The sequence below is a fragment of the Sesamum indicum genome, linkage group LG2 (genome assembly GCF_000512975.1).
Source record: "Sesamum indicum cultivar Zhongzhi No. 13 linkage group LG2, S_indicum_v1.0, whole genome shotgun sequence".
Taxonomy (NCBI): Eukaryota; Viridiplantae; Streptophyta; class Magnoliopsida; order Lamiales; family Pedaliaceae; genus Sesamum; species Sesamum indicum.
This window is the reverse complement of record NC_026146.1, coordinates 14,676,457-14,689,245: the sequence shown is the minus strand read 5'-3', so window position 1 is coordinate 14,689,245 and position 12,789 is coordinate 14,676,457. Positions and strand designations below refer to the sequence as shown.

Genomic DNA, 12,789 nt, shown 5'->3' with positions numbered 1-12,789 from the left:
GAAGTGAGAGTTTTCTATTGAACACATTTTCCTTTTTCCTTCTTTTTCCTATTAGAACACAGCAAGAGAGATTCTCAGCAATGCTCCCGGTGTAGTGGTTATCGATGACCGTGCAGCCAATTACTTCCCGACCCCTCTAGATGTTTCTAACAAAGACGATGTTGCAGTTGGAAGAATACGACAAGATGTTTCCCAGGATGGCAACTATGGGTATAGATTTGATCCATATAATTCTAATAGCTCGTCAGTAGCATCCATCTCCTTATTATAGAATCGAATACTAATCTACTTGATGCTGTCTGAATAGGTTGGACATTTTTGTTTGTGGCGATCAAATACGCAAAGGTGCTGCTCTTAATGCTGTCCAGATTGCTGAGATGTTGCTATAGACATGAACTTCATTTTGTCGTGAGGCTTGATTTCGAAAGTATTTATGGTTAGATGTTCTGTCTTATTTCCCAAAATCCTCAAACTGGGGATAAGTTGCCGGGGAGAAACACACACTCAAAATTTTGGTAGCTCGGTGTCTTGCATTCTACATCATTTTTGTGTATTTCAATGAAAAAAAGATTTTTCATCTTTTAGCTGGATCATATATGTTACTCTATTTTAGTTTTGAATCAATATTATCTTAAGAATTTGCAGGTTGATACCCACCCACTGTACTTTCTAATAATAGCTGCCAAAAAAAAAAAAAGAAAGGAATTAACAAACGTGTAAAGAATCAAGTTATGACTTATTTTTTTTACAAATAAATACTTGATACATATATTATACAACTCAACTCGTATCCCTCATTCAATCCACAACTCTATAACTAAACTCTAATCCACTGAATTCATATTATCCTGTCATTGATTATTTCTTTGTCATTTAAATCAATCACAAGAAGATTATAAATTCACATGGCACACACTTTTTCCCATATTAAATCGCAAAACCACGATTCCGCGCTTCCCCCATTCATAACACGATTCTGCCACAACTTCATTTTCTTCAAGAACACAGGTTCAACAAAGAGAATTTCACCCGGAGGCATATCTTCCCCTTCTCCAAATCCAGTTTCGCTCCCGTTACGAGCCAATGACCCGGACTATCCGACGGCCCTCTCCTCATCTCCGACGTATCCACAAACTTCAACAGCTTCTGCGTCTGCACCGGCACCGGCGGCCCCGTCGGGTAAACCCCCGAATCCACAATCACTTGCGCTGGTTTTTCCCTCTCGGCGTTCCCGGCTAGCGAAGTGCTTATGGACGATAAAAACCCCGATTTGATGGAGTGGTTTTCGGAAGCGTATTGCATCCAGTTCGACTGAACAATGCAGCAGTTTGTGACCCTGGAATAGGATAGGCGGAGATGCAGGACGGTTCTGGATTCGTGTTTTTTGACGTGGAGTTGAGCTCCGGTGACGATGAAGACGGTTTCCGGACCTGGATCGTTCAGCCATCGGGGGTCGTACTTGACGGGGGCTGTGCAGATGTGGGAGAACATCTTCCATTGGACGGGCTCGAAGTAGCGATGGTTGTCGGGGAATTGCTCGGATCCACGGCACAAGGGAGAGCCTAATTGTAGCTTGTCTTGGAGAAGAACTGGGGGATTTACCAAGTGCTGCAGGTGTATCGCTAACCTGATGATCAAATCAAAACTTGCAGGTTTTACTTACGTTTGGTTCATGTTTCAGATTATCTTCTAATTTGATTCCCCTTATCCCACCTACATTTTTTGTCTCAATCGTTTTCAATTTAATTTCATTTATCCAGAAAAAATAGGCAGAGACTAAATGAAATATTATGAGTGGGGTGGCAGGCATTACCTGTTGCATTTGATGCCCTCGAGATAGAGGCGCATTCCGGTGACGGGTGTGGGTGTGTTTCCAACCGTCACCTGACTTGTATTTACATACAGCTTTGGGCCCATCAAATTGAAGTGCAGTGATGGCGTTTGAAGGGCCTTATTTCTTATTGGGCCCAATGGGAGGTCGTTGTGAATTGGGGCCCATATCCTATGTGCTTGAAAATCCAGAAAGTACTGTAAATCACCTATTGGAGGCTTATCTGTTCATCAATCACACAAACACAACACACAAACTACGTAAATCCAAGTTAGGTACAAAGTCATATTCAAACAATTATTGAAAAGGCCAAACTTCTTGTTTCCTACTCAAAATTGTAATTTGTCAATTCAGATGGAACTATTTTAAGTATTATCTGTCTTCCAATCAAGATTGTCAAAATATTAAATTTAAAAAGAATGTATTAATATATTATGTATAAATTAAACTGTTTGAGGTGGATAATCATCTATGGGGATTATGTTAAACTTTAGAAGAGATAGATGCAATTTACGAGTGTCAATCTTGTTTCATGGCCTCATTCAAATTTGAGTCAATTTTGAATGATATAATAAGTTAAAAAAAGAAGAAGAAAAACTTACAACGAAGGTAGAGATTGATGGCGTGGGATAAGAAACCTTTGCCAGGAACGCCCCTAAGAAGAGAAGTGATGGGAATGAAGTTGAAATGTATGGCGTCAGGCATTGATGGAACTGTGAGCAGCCATTCACAATGCGTACTCACTGATCCCTCTCCTCCTCGTCTCCAACACATTACACTGATTCCCTGCCAGTGCCCACCATAATTTCTCTTTCAACTTTCTCACTAATAGCCAAACTATTGTAGAATACCAACATTAAACGCTTTTGCTATCTACCTACTTACCTCCCCAACTCTTCAAATTGGGTTTAATTTTTTTCTTTTCTGTTTTTTTTTGTAAAAATATTATAATCTTGATGTGTTTATTTTAGGGGGTGTACTTGCAAGTCTTTGTTCTCAAACGGGTGTTGGATGCAAATTATAATTAAAAATTTAGGAGAAATATGAAAAAGTGTTTGAGTAATTAGATCAAATTTTACAGAGATATTATAGTTTGTTTATTCATTGAAAGGGACAAAATTGTGTACCTAAACCCTTGTCAGAAGAGTGATGAGTTAAAATTTCCACATGAGAGAAAATAAATGTTGGAGCAGAAACAATATCCGTATCAGTCTATATCAGCACATATTGAACAATTAACTCTGAATTAAGGTGTGAGTGATGATGAAACCTACATCTTTTGCAGTGATGGAGGCGTAAGTGGTGAGAGGAGTGGACTGTGGATCAAAGACGTTGAAGGCCTGCGGCGCCTGAATTGGGTACATAATTTAGTATTAAATATACAAGAAAATGTGAATGAAGTGAAAAAGTAATATGAATAAAAAACCTTGTGTTTTTGTTCTTTATTTTTGAATTGGTGTGGAGAAAAAGTGCATGTCCCATTGAATAACTGATCCCCAAGGTTTTGCAAGTGCTTCTTCAGCTGTGAAGGTTCCATGTTGGAAGACTTGTCTTGCTTCACTACTACCACATCTTGTCCTCCTATGCCCAGCCCCACTATTATGTGAGTTCCATACTTTTCTATAAATCTGTCACAAATCATTCAACATTATCATCACCCTATTTTCTCCCATTACAATTACCTCATATATTATAATTAAAGTAGCCATGTGTAAATTCAAATAAATGAATTTATAGATATATATGGAATTTCAATTTCGTTAATTGAGTTAGACATTATTGATGATACAATTATAACACATTATAAAGGGATAATTACATTTACACTCTCTAATCTATAGTACACAAACCACCATTGCCTTCTAAAAGATTAGACATACACCCACGAACACCCTCGAATTCATTTACACAAACCACCCTTACTTTTTAAAAAATTACACATACCCATCAGAAACGTTAGCATCATTACACAAACTATTTCTATTTTTTAAAGGCTATGAGTGGTTGTCTTAATTACACAAAAGATATGAGTTTATTTGTATAAATTGTCGATCATAAGTCAAGAGACGTAAATACAATTGTTTCAATTATAAATTATAAAAAAAGGAGAAATAGTCAAAACGTTGAAATAATTACCAAAAGCCAAGTGGTAGTACTCAAGACTTTTATTTTTTTTTTTTAAAAAAGTCTCTAATTAGTAAAGATTACTTAATTAAATAAGTAGAGCTTTCAAATCATGTCCGGTTTCATGGCGTCTTCCTCTTGAAATGGCTGACTTTTTTATGGATAAATTGAATCTATATCAAAACTGAGAGTGGCTCTAATTAAAAACGCACCCCAACACAAATATGAATTTTTCTATGCCTTTTCATCTAACTTTGAAATCCAAAATTAATCATATTCTAGAGGGAGAAAGAGAGGAACTGTTCCCCCCAAGAATTGGTCATTGAAATATATGTTGTAGGTGTGGCATTTGCAGTTTGTGGGTCAACAATGTTATTAATACTCCTCTTTACGTGAGGAGATGAAATTCATTTATCAAGACTCAGCCAACTACCACTGTGTCCATTGGGATTGAGTCTTATCAAACCTATGGATATTTATCTCGTTTTTATTTTACTCAATGCTTCAAAAAACCCATGTCAGGTACTTCTCCATTCCGGACCCTAATCCCGTTTATAGTATAATTAATAGATAATCCTAAAGTGGAAAAGAGAAAAAAAAAATTATCCATATGAATGTGTATATATAGGGGTAGTTATGAAGAAATTAAACTAATTAAACCACAGAGTTAGAGTAACTAAAAGGGCATAAATGGGGTGTTTATTGCATCGATCTACCTTGCAAGAGCACGAGGATCCCATGTAGAAGGAACGGCGTTTCTTACTTCATCAGCAAGAACAAGTGGATATCTGTCCACATGCACACTGAACAACACAATAAAGTATCCATCAAGCCCTAAACACTTCACATCTGCAGCATCAGCCGCCCACGACCCGCTTTGGAACCCGAATATCGAGTTGAACATCCCGGACGGGATCTTTCCGGGTACTGAACATTTCTGGTTGAAGAATTCCGACATCTGAAAAATTAAGACCAACAATGAAACTCAGACGATGTTATGGTCTCGTCGAATGGTGTTGCATAAACTTTTAGATGAGATGGTCGTTGTTTATCACAGTAGTACCTGATTGAAGTCGAGGATATCGGACTGGTACCTGATTCGATCACCCTTGTCGCACTTGATGTCGACGGAGACACCGTCGAAGGATCCGAAACCCGGGACGGACAGCTCCCGGGTGTCGGTTTCGTTGAGGAGGATGAGCCTGGAGTCGCCCTTGCAGTACTTGAGTCGGAAATCGGAGGACAGGTCGAATCCTTTGCCGAGGCTGGCAATAGACCTCTGCACGATCCCATCACTCATTTCTTACCTGTTTGTTCTTTTCCGACACTCAATTTGTTGTAGGAGATGGAATTGGAATATATGTAGTGTTTGAAATTTCATACTATTTGATTCATTCCTTTGCTTGGATTGTAGTAATTGGAGTTCTGTCCAGTTTCAGACAACATACATACATACATATATATATATGTAATACCATTGACTGCTCACTATGCCGTTTGCGTGTCCTTTGATTTGGTAAACCTTGTTGCCTTCACACTCGAGAGTTTTGGTATGGGAAGGGAAGAGAAGGGTGTCTTCCATATTTTTACTTTTATTTTCAAACACTGATCGCAAGTTCACATCTTAATTAATTACTAATTCTAATTTATTGGGCAAGAGTTTTGGAACTTAACTATCGCTCATTATGATTCGTTTTTGAGTGTTTTGTGGAGATAGAGAGAGAAAAATAAAGATAAATAAATATGTGTTAGAAATAATATGTATGAATATTGAAAGTTTTAACTTTTTATTATAATTAATTATCATTATTAAAAGTAAAAAAATATGGCTAATACTAAATTAATTATAACAGCGTAACACCTTAGAATTTAGTTTTTTACAAAATTCGTTAGTCCCATAAAGCAGGAAGTTGGACAAATATTTTTGAAAATTCACATGGACAGTCGGTGTTTACGGTCCTCTTCTTTAAAAGTTAACGGAAAATTAGCACATGTCCGTTAACTTGGCCAATGAAAGAAAAGACTCTTCTTTTAGTTTCATTTAACTCAACTCGTAATATTTAAAAAATAATTTGTTATTTATCTAACATCTTTTAATTACTTTTTGAATTTGGATTATTTTTGGTCTAAATATATTTTGATAATTTTACCACAAACAATATATAATAAATAAATTTCATTTTTTAAAATAAAAATATTATTTATGTATAACTAATGAATTTTATTTTTGGATTATAACTATATATATTTTTTGAAATTGAATTATTATTTGGTTCAAAAATAATTTAATAAACTTTGACTTCAAATTTTAATAAATAAAAATTTGTTTTTTAAATTAGAATATTAGAGAAATGTTACTTTATATAAATAATAAATGATTTTTAAAATAATAATTATTTATATCTGAGATAAATTTTAACCTCTTTTTATTAATTTTTAAAATTAAGTTATTATTTGGTCTCAAAATATTTTAACCAACTTTGACCATTAACTATAACAAATAAAATTTTATTTTTAAAATAAAAATAGTATAGAAATATATAAATAATTAAATAGTTTTAAATTATAATTATTGTATTTGAAATAGATTCTAACATCTTTTTGTCATTTTCTGAGATTGAATCACTATTTGTCTGAAAATATTTTACAAAACTTTGACCATAAACTATAAGAAAATAAATTTGTTTTTCTTAAAAAATAAATAATATAGATATTTTATTTTCTAATGTAAACAATCAATTAATTTTTAAATTATAATTATTTGTCTTTTAGATAAATTTTAGCATCTTTTTATTATTTTTGAAATTGAATTATTATTTGGTTTGAAAATATTATAAATTTTAGGGCAAATAACAATTTAATTTAAAAATAATAAAAGATACTAAAATCTATCTCAAATACACATAATTATAATTCAAAAATTAATTCAGTACATAAAAATAAAATTTCTCATATTTTTATTAAAAGAATTTATTTTTATAGTTTGCGATGAGTTTACTCAAAGTTTTTCAGACCAAATAAATAATTTAATTTCACAAAATATATAATTATAAGAGGTTAAAATTTATCTCAAATACAATAATTATAATTTAAAAGCTAATTTATTATTTATTTATAAATAAAAATTCTCTAATATGTTTATTTTAAAAAATGAAGTTTTTATGTATTATAGTGCATGGTAAGAGTTCATTAAATAATTTTCGTACCAAATAATAGCTTAATTCAGAAAAAAATTAAAAGAGGTTATATAAATAATAAATTAATTTTTAAGTATTATGGGACCAAAAGTATTACGAATGTAATTTAATGGGATTGAAAAGCACTACAAAAAAATAGAAGATTGGTAACTAAAAAAATCAAGTGACAATTTTAATATTATCATTAATTATATATTTAGTGAAAAAACTATTTTCTTTGTCACAATAAAAACTTTCATGATTTTAATAATACTATTATTTTATAAAAATTATTATGAACATAAATTAATGACAGAAAAATATACACAAAGTTGTCACGAAATGTAATTAGTGACAACAAACAATAGTTGTCACTATAGATGAGTCACTAATTGTATTTAGTGACAACTTTATATATATTTTTTGTCGTTGATAATTATATAATTAATGATACGATAAAAATTATTGTCACTTAATATATATTATTAATAATAACATTAAAATTATAACTTGATAGTTTGTCACTAATATTATATTTTCTTGTAGTGAAAAATAATTAGAGTATGTGAGTCATTTCCTCCACTGGCTAAGTTAACAGACACGTGCAAGGCACATCTTGCGCATGCCATTGAAGAAACAATATTTAACCATGGCTAATTATCCTGGTCAAAATAAATAGACGTATGAATGACGTATAAAATTAAAAAATATTAATTCTTTTGCTTATATTAGCATTTTTCGTTTAAATCCAAACGAAAGGGGATTAGGTGTAAATCGAGAATTTTCGGAGGGAAAGTGTAACTTCAATTTTTTTGAGAAAAAGTATAATTTAGTATTTTTAGAGGGAGTCTAATTATAATTAACCCATATTTATAAGATATATTCATAAGTATTTTTTAAGGTTTGTTTGTGTTGTGTTTATTTCATATTCTTCGATTGCATCGTTATTTTTCATAGATATATCCGGAAATTGGAGGGTACTATGGGCAAATATTTATTTTATATCTCTGTAACATTTCTAAGGACTTGATGGTCTTTTCATGAGATTATTGAGAGAAATTGGTCTTTTCGGTTGCCGGGAAGGAAGTCAAGTCAAGGGATAGCCCAAAACAAGGTACGCGACCTGAGATTGACTAATAACATGAAGGGAGAATTACATCAATGCTGTCTATTTATCATTAATGTCTTTTAAAAAATTACATATACGTAACTATCAAAAACGTCAATATTATTTATATAAAATATTATCTTTTAAAAAAATTGTAATATACATAATGAATTGATTGAGTTGAATATGCGTCAAGTCATCCTATAGACTAAAAGGCAAAAAATCGCTAAAACCTCTTCGGGTAAGGCTCCGGTAATAGAACTGATCCAATGCCTAAGACAAAGAGATAGTCCAGCACTAATAATTTGCTGTCTAACATCATCAAGAATAGTATTAGAAAGAGTATGTGCATCGCAGTGCACGTTGTCAAACCAGTAGTGATTGCTCTCCATCCAAATGTAATAGACCACAGAAGCAAGTAATGCTTTTTAGGCAGCATTAATAACATGTTTTACTCTCCATTTTATCGACGCCCATGTAACATCTGTAGACCAAGAACGGTTAGGTCAAGGAACCCGCATATGATGCCGAATCTCTGCCAAGCAGTGTCGGAATAGCGACATTACTTGAACACTTCTTGTAACTTGTTAATGAATGTATTATATTTAATTATTAATTTTCGAATGCAATCTAAATAAGAAAAGTATTAATTTGAATCTAATCAATCAAGTCGTGGAGGTGTTTATGACTTGCGACTTTCTATCACTTTGAATGGATCCCATTTTATTTCCATTCACACACACTTATACTAATTAAAGGCTAATTTAATTAATTTGATTTTTTTTACTTGCAACATATTCATGTCTGCGATTATATATTTAAATATTTGAGAGCTGACCCCTACACCTATATTTTTTCCTTAAAGAAAACAAAAGGTTATTTTAGAAATTGTAAAAAGTTATGTATCTTTTTCTATTATTTTGATTGCATGATTTTGAAAGATAAAATTACTATTAAATATCACAGAAAAGTAAATTGCTATTCATCCTTATTTAAACTATAAAGACTTTACCGAATGATCAATACACAATCTAGATAAAATGTCGTATAATCATACATTTCATTTAATTAACAAACAATAAATAATAAATTTAACACAATCGATAATTCTGAATTAAAATAATAATACTAATAAAAAAGAACGCAATCGATAATTCTATAAGAAAGCAGAAAAAGGGTTATGAAAATATACTAATAATACTGAGACATAAATATAAGTTAAAATTAAACGTGAAAATTATATTTTGGTGTTTAATTTTCTGCCCGTTTTTGAGATAGACCAAAATATGCCTAATATTTTTCTCACGCAGAAACAACCATTATGTTTAGTTTCATTTTCAACTTGTTTTGATGTGTTTTGTGGAGATAGAGAGAGAAAAACAAAAATAAATAAGTATGTGTTAGAAATATTGTGTATTTTTGGATTTTGTTTTTGGAGATAATATAAAATAAGTATGGTATGTTTGATGTTGTTTAGTAGGAGACAAAAACTACTATTTATTATCAAATCATGTCTCTTTTATACGTATTTATATATATGTATGTGTATGTATGTAATTTTTTTAGTTGTACGGCCTATAATGAGTATAGATTTATTTTGACAAAAAATAAATGAGGCATTGTTTTAAAACATCATCAAAACTAAACAAATTAAGGCAAACATTGTCCATATTTTGGCCCATCTCGGAGATGAAGCAAAATTAAAACCAAACTTTATGAACATATCTTGATGTTTTTCTTTCAATTGCCATAAATACATATATATATACATATACACACACATATAGATATATATCAATAAACAGTAATTTTTATTTCTCAAACACAATATTAAACATACAATATTTATATTTATACACATATGTATAGAAATATATATAAAAGAGTGAATATTGAGTGAATGTCGCGTTTTTCATTCCTCCAAGTGCAAAATATATGTACATCAAGACATGTATGCTGAACATAATTATGGCAATCCTATCCCATGATTCTAGCGCAAGAATATATCCATTTTCCTTGCTAAGAGAGATTATACTAACATAATAAGTATAGATACAATATATATTCCTTATATATACAATACATTTTGGAGATATGATTTGATAATAAATAGTAATTTTTGTTTCTCAAAACACAATATTAAACATAAAATATTTATTTTAAATTATCTCTGAAAATAAATCCAAATATACATAGTCTATCTTCAGCACATACTTATTTATTTTTATTTTTCTCTCTTTCTATTTTTACAAATTACACAGAAAAAGAATCCAAACATTATTATAGGATTTTGTGCGTGGACTCCACGTAGAATTATTTTGGTCCTAGAGCTGAGTGTGTTTACACTTGAATCCCTTCTTCACAGTACTGAAAAGAGTGTGAATATCAGAAAATTGATTGACAAAATAGGCAGAAAAGAGAACACAAGCTGTCCCACACCACAACACAACCTCAATTCTTCGATAGTGCCAACAATAATTTGTGCTAACGATTGCAGCCATTTGCGTGTGGGTAAGGAGAAAGAGACGTTTTACGTTGTTGCATACACACACATATATATATATGAATACCACCCGCTGCTGATTGCTTGTCGTTTCATCTCGTTTTCACGGAAAAAGAAAAAAAAAATTACTAATTGTCATAATTAAAAACAAATAGCTCATAGTATAAAGTCATAGTCATGACCACGCAACAGTTGTTGTTCATTGTTCTGGCAAAAATAATTTTCACGATAAATTATCTATATTTTATATCAATTTTGATTTAATCATATATGATTAATAATAATTATTTATTACAATTTCTAGCCCATTAGATCAATAACAAATTTTGTTCTGTTTTTCCTTTATTTTTTTGGTCAAGTGTAGGAAAATTTGGAGGAATTGAATTATTGGGAGGTGCAGAAGAATTTGTGATTCTGTGATTTGTTTTTATCATAGGACTAGCACGCGGGGTCAAAGTCAAGCTTAGGATTTGTGAACAGGCAGGTGGTAATAACGTCAGGATTACTGCTCATGTTTATTTCATTTTGTGTCCTGACTAGACATGGAACTTGTATTGTATTTCTTTAATAAATAGATATTGATTTGTAAAATAAATTTTTTTGCCACGCCTAAATCACCAAACTTGCCCCAAATTTAAATTAAGGAGACACATTCCCGTTTTGTCAGACCAACATACCTAAAATCTACTAACTTATAAACAATTAACAGAAATGAAGGATAACAGGTCAATAGACACAATTTTGGGACTCTACTAACAGGACAATGGCAAAAAACACGTCTCGTACCATACAACAAGGCCACAACGTCAGCTTTATTCTACACATTATATGCCACATTACTCGAAAAGGGTGCCAGCAGAGACGTTTAGCCAGCTGGACGCGGATGAGGAAATCAACAAGTAACTAACACCCCTATATTCTTGATTAAGCTGACAGGATCCCTTGTTGCTGGCATATGTCTTAGAGGGACAATTTCAACAGTTGGACAAACACGATTCCTAGAAAATAGATGTCCCAACGATTTTGAAGATTTAACAACCACCTCCAACCAACCCTTAAATCTCTCAAAACCTGTTCCTATAAATAGGAATTTTAGGTAAATCAACAAGCTAACTAAGCTCACTGAATGTCACTTGGCATTTTCACTCGGATTCTCTCATTTTTCCACACCTTTCACATGGATTTTCAGCATTACTTACACTTTGAGTACTCTATCTTCGAACTATATAATTTATTTCATCACAATCTCACCATCTTACTTGAGTTTCCTATTTTATTTAATCGTTTAAAGACTTAAGTATCAGAGTGTTAACTCCTATTTTGCATGTTAGCTTATGATGACCTTAAGATTTTTGAAAAAAATCTTTCAATCTTTGTAGTGATGTTAGACCCCACTACTCATCATACATATGTGTGTGTGTGTATATCACTATAAGGAAATAAAAGATTTGTGACAGGAAACACCAAGTGATAATTTTAATATCGTTACTACTTATATAGAGTGACGATCTAGTAACAACAAATAACAATTGTCAGTATTTTATGTTGTCACTATAGATGTGTCACTAATTGTATTTAGTGACAATTTTATACACATTTTTTGTGACTAATAATTATATATTGACAAGATATATACTATTGTCTATATATTATTTATAATAACTTCAAAATTATCATTTGATAATTTACCACTAATATCATACTCTTTTTACAGTGTATATTGAAATCGTAAAAACTCCCCTTCAACTTTGCAACATATTTATCTGAGGATCCTTTTCATAAAGGTTTTGGGTTGAAAAATGATGATGCAATTAAAAACTTAATTCATTTCCTCAATTTTGCTCTCGGACTCACTTTAGCCTAACTTCTGAATAATTTATTTTCGTTCTCGATTTTATGGTAAATTACTTTTGTAAAAAAAAAATATTAAAATTATTAATGTCTTATGTGTCGAGTGGTTAGGATCGAGGTTCACAAATAAATTCAGAATCAGCTGAACGTGCGGATATTTATCTTGCTTTATAATTATAGCCTGAAATTCTACTAC

The 12,789-nt window shown here is 31.6% G+C and overlaps 2 protein-coding genes across 2 annotated transcripts in view; one reads left to right on the top strand and one right to left on the bottom strand.

Moving 5' to 3' along the window:
• Positions 1-590, top strand: part of LOC105156186 (aspartate-semialdehyde dehydrogenase) — a gene marked incomplete in the record, with an annotated part of 4,010 nt that extends 3,420 nt beyond the window's left edge. Inside the window, 2 exon segments of the mRNA XM_011072255.2 lie at positions 56-210; positions 308-590. Coding sequence (XP_011070557.1) covers positions 56-210; positions 308-389 — 237 coding nt within the window.
• Positions 718-5,424, bottom strand: LOC105156185 (MACPF domain-containing protein At1g14780). Its single transcript, XM_011072254.2, has 7 exons — positions 5,019-5,424; positions 4,672-4,913; positions 3,258-3,459; positions 3,106-3,180; positions 2,434-2,617; positions 1,814-2,054; positions 718-1,627 (listed from the first exon to the last, which is right to left on the bottom strand). Exons 1-7 carry the CDS (start codon positions 5,253-5,255, stop codon positions 997-999), a joined length of 1,812 nt encoding a protein of 603 aa, XP_011070556.1. The 5' UTR covers positions 5,256-5,424; the 3' UTR covers positions 718-996.

What these genes read in the sequence shown, in the direction of transcription:
- LOC105156185 (XM_011072254.2), bottom strand. Translation starts at nt 5,255, where the DNA reads ATGAGTGATGGGATCGTGCAGAGGTCTATTGCCAGCCTCGGCAAAGGA. An exon ending in GATCCTCGTGCTCTTGCAAG is followed by an intron (nt 3,460 to 4,671) that starts GTAGATCGATGC and finishes GATTTGTGACAG; the next exon opens with ATTTATAGAAAAGTATGGAA. An exon ending in ATAAAGAACAAAAACACAAG is followed by an intron (nt 3,181 to 3,257) that starts GTTTTTTATTCA and finishes TACCCAATTCAG; the next exon opens with GCGCCGCAGGCCTTCAACGT.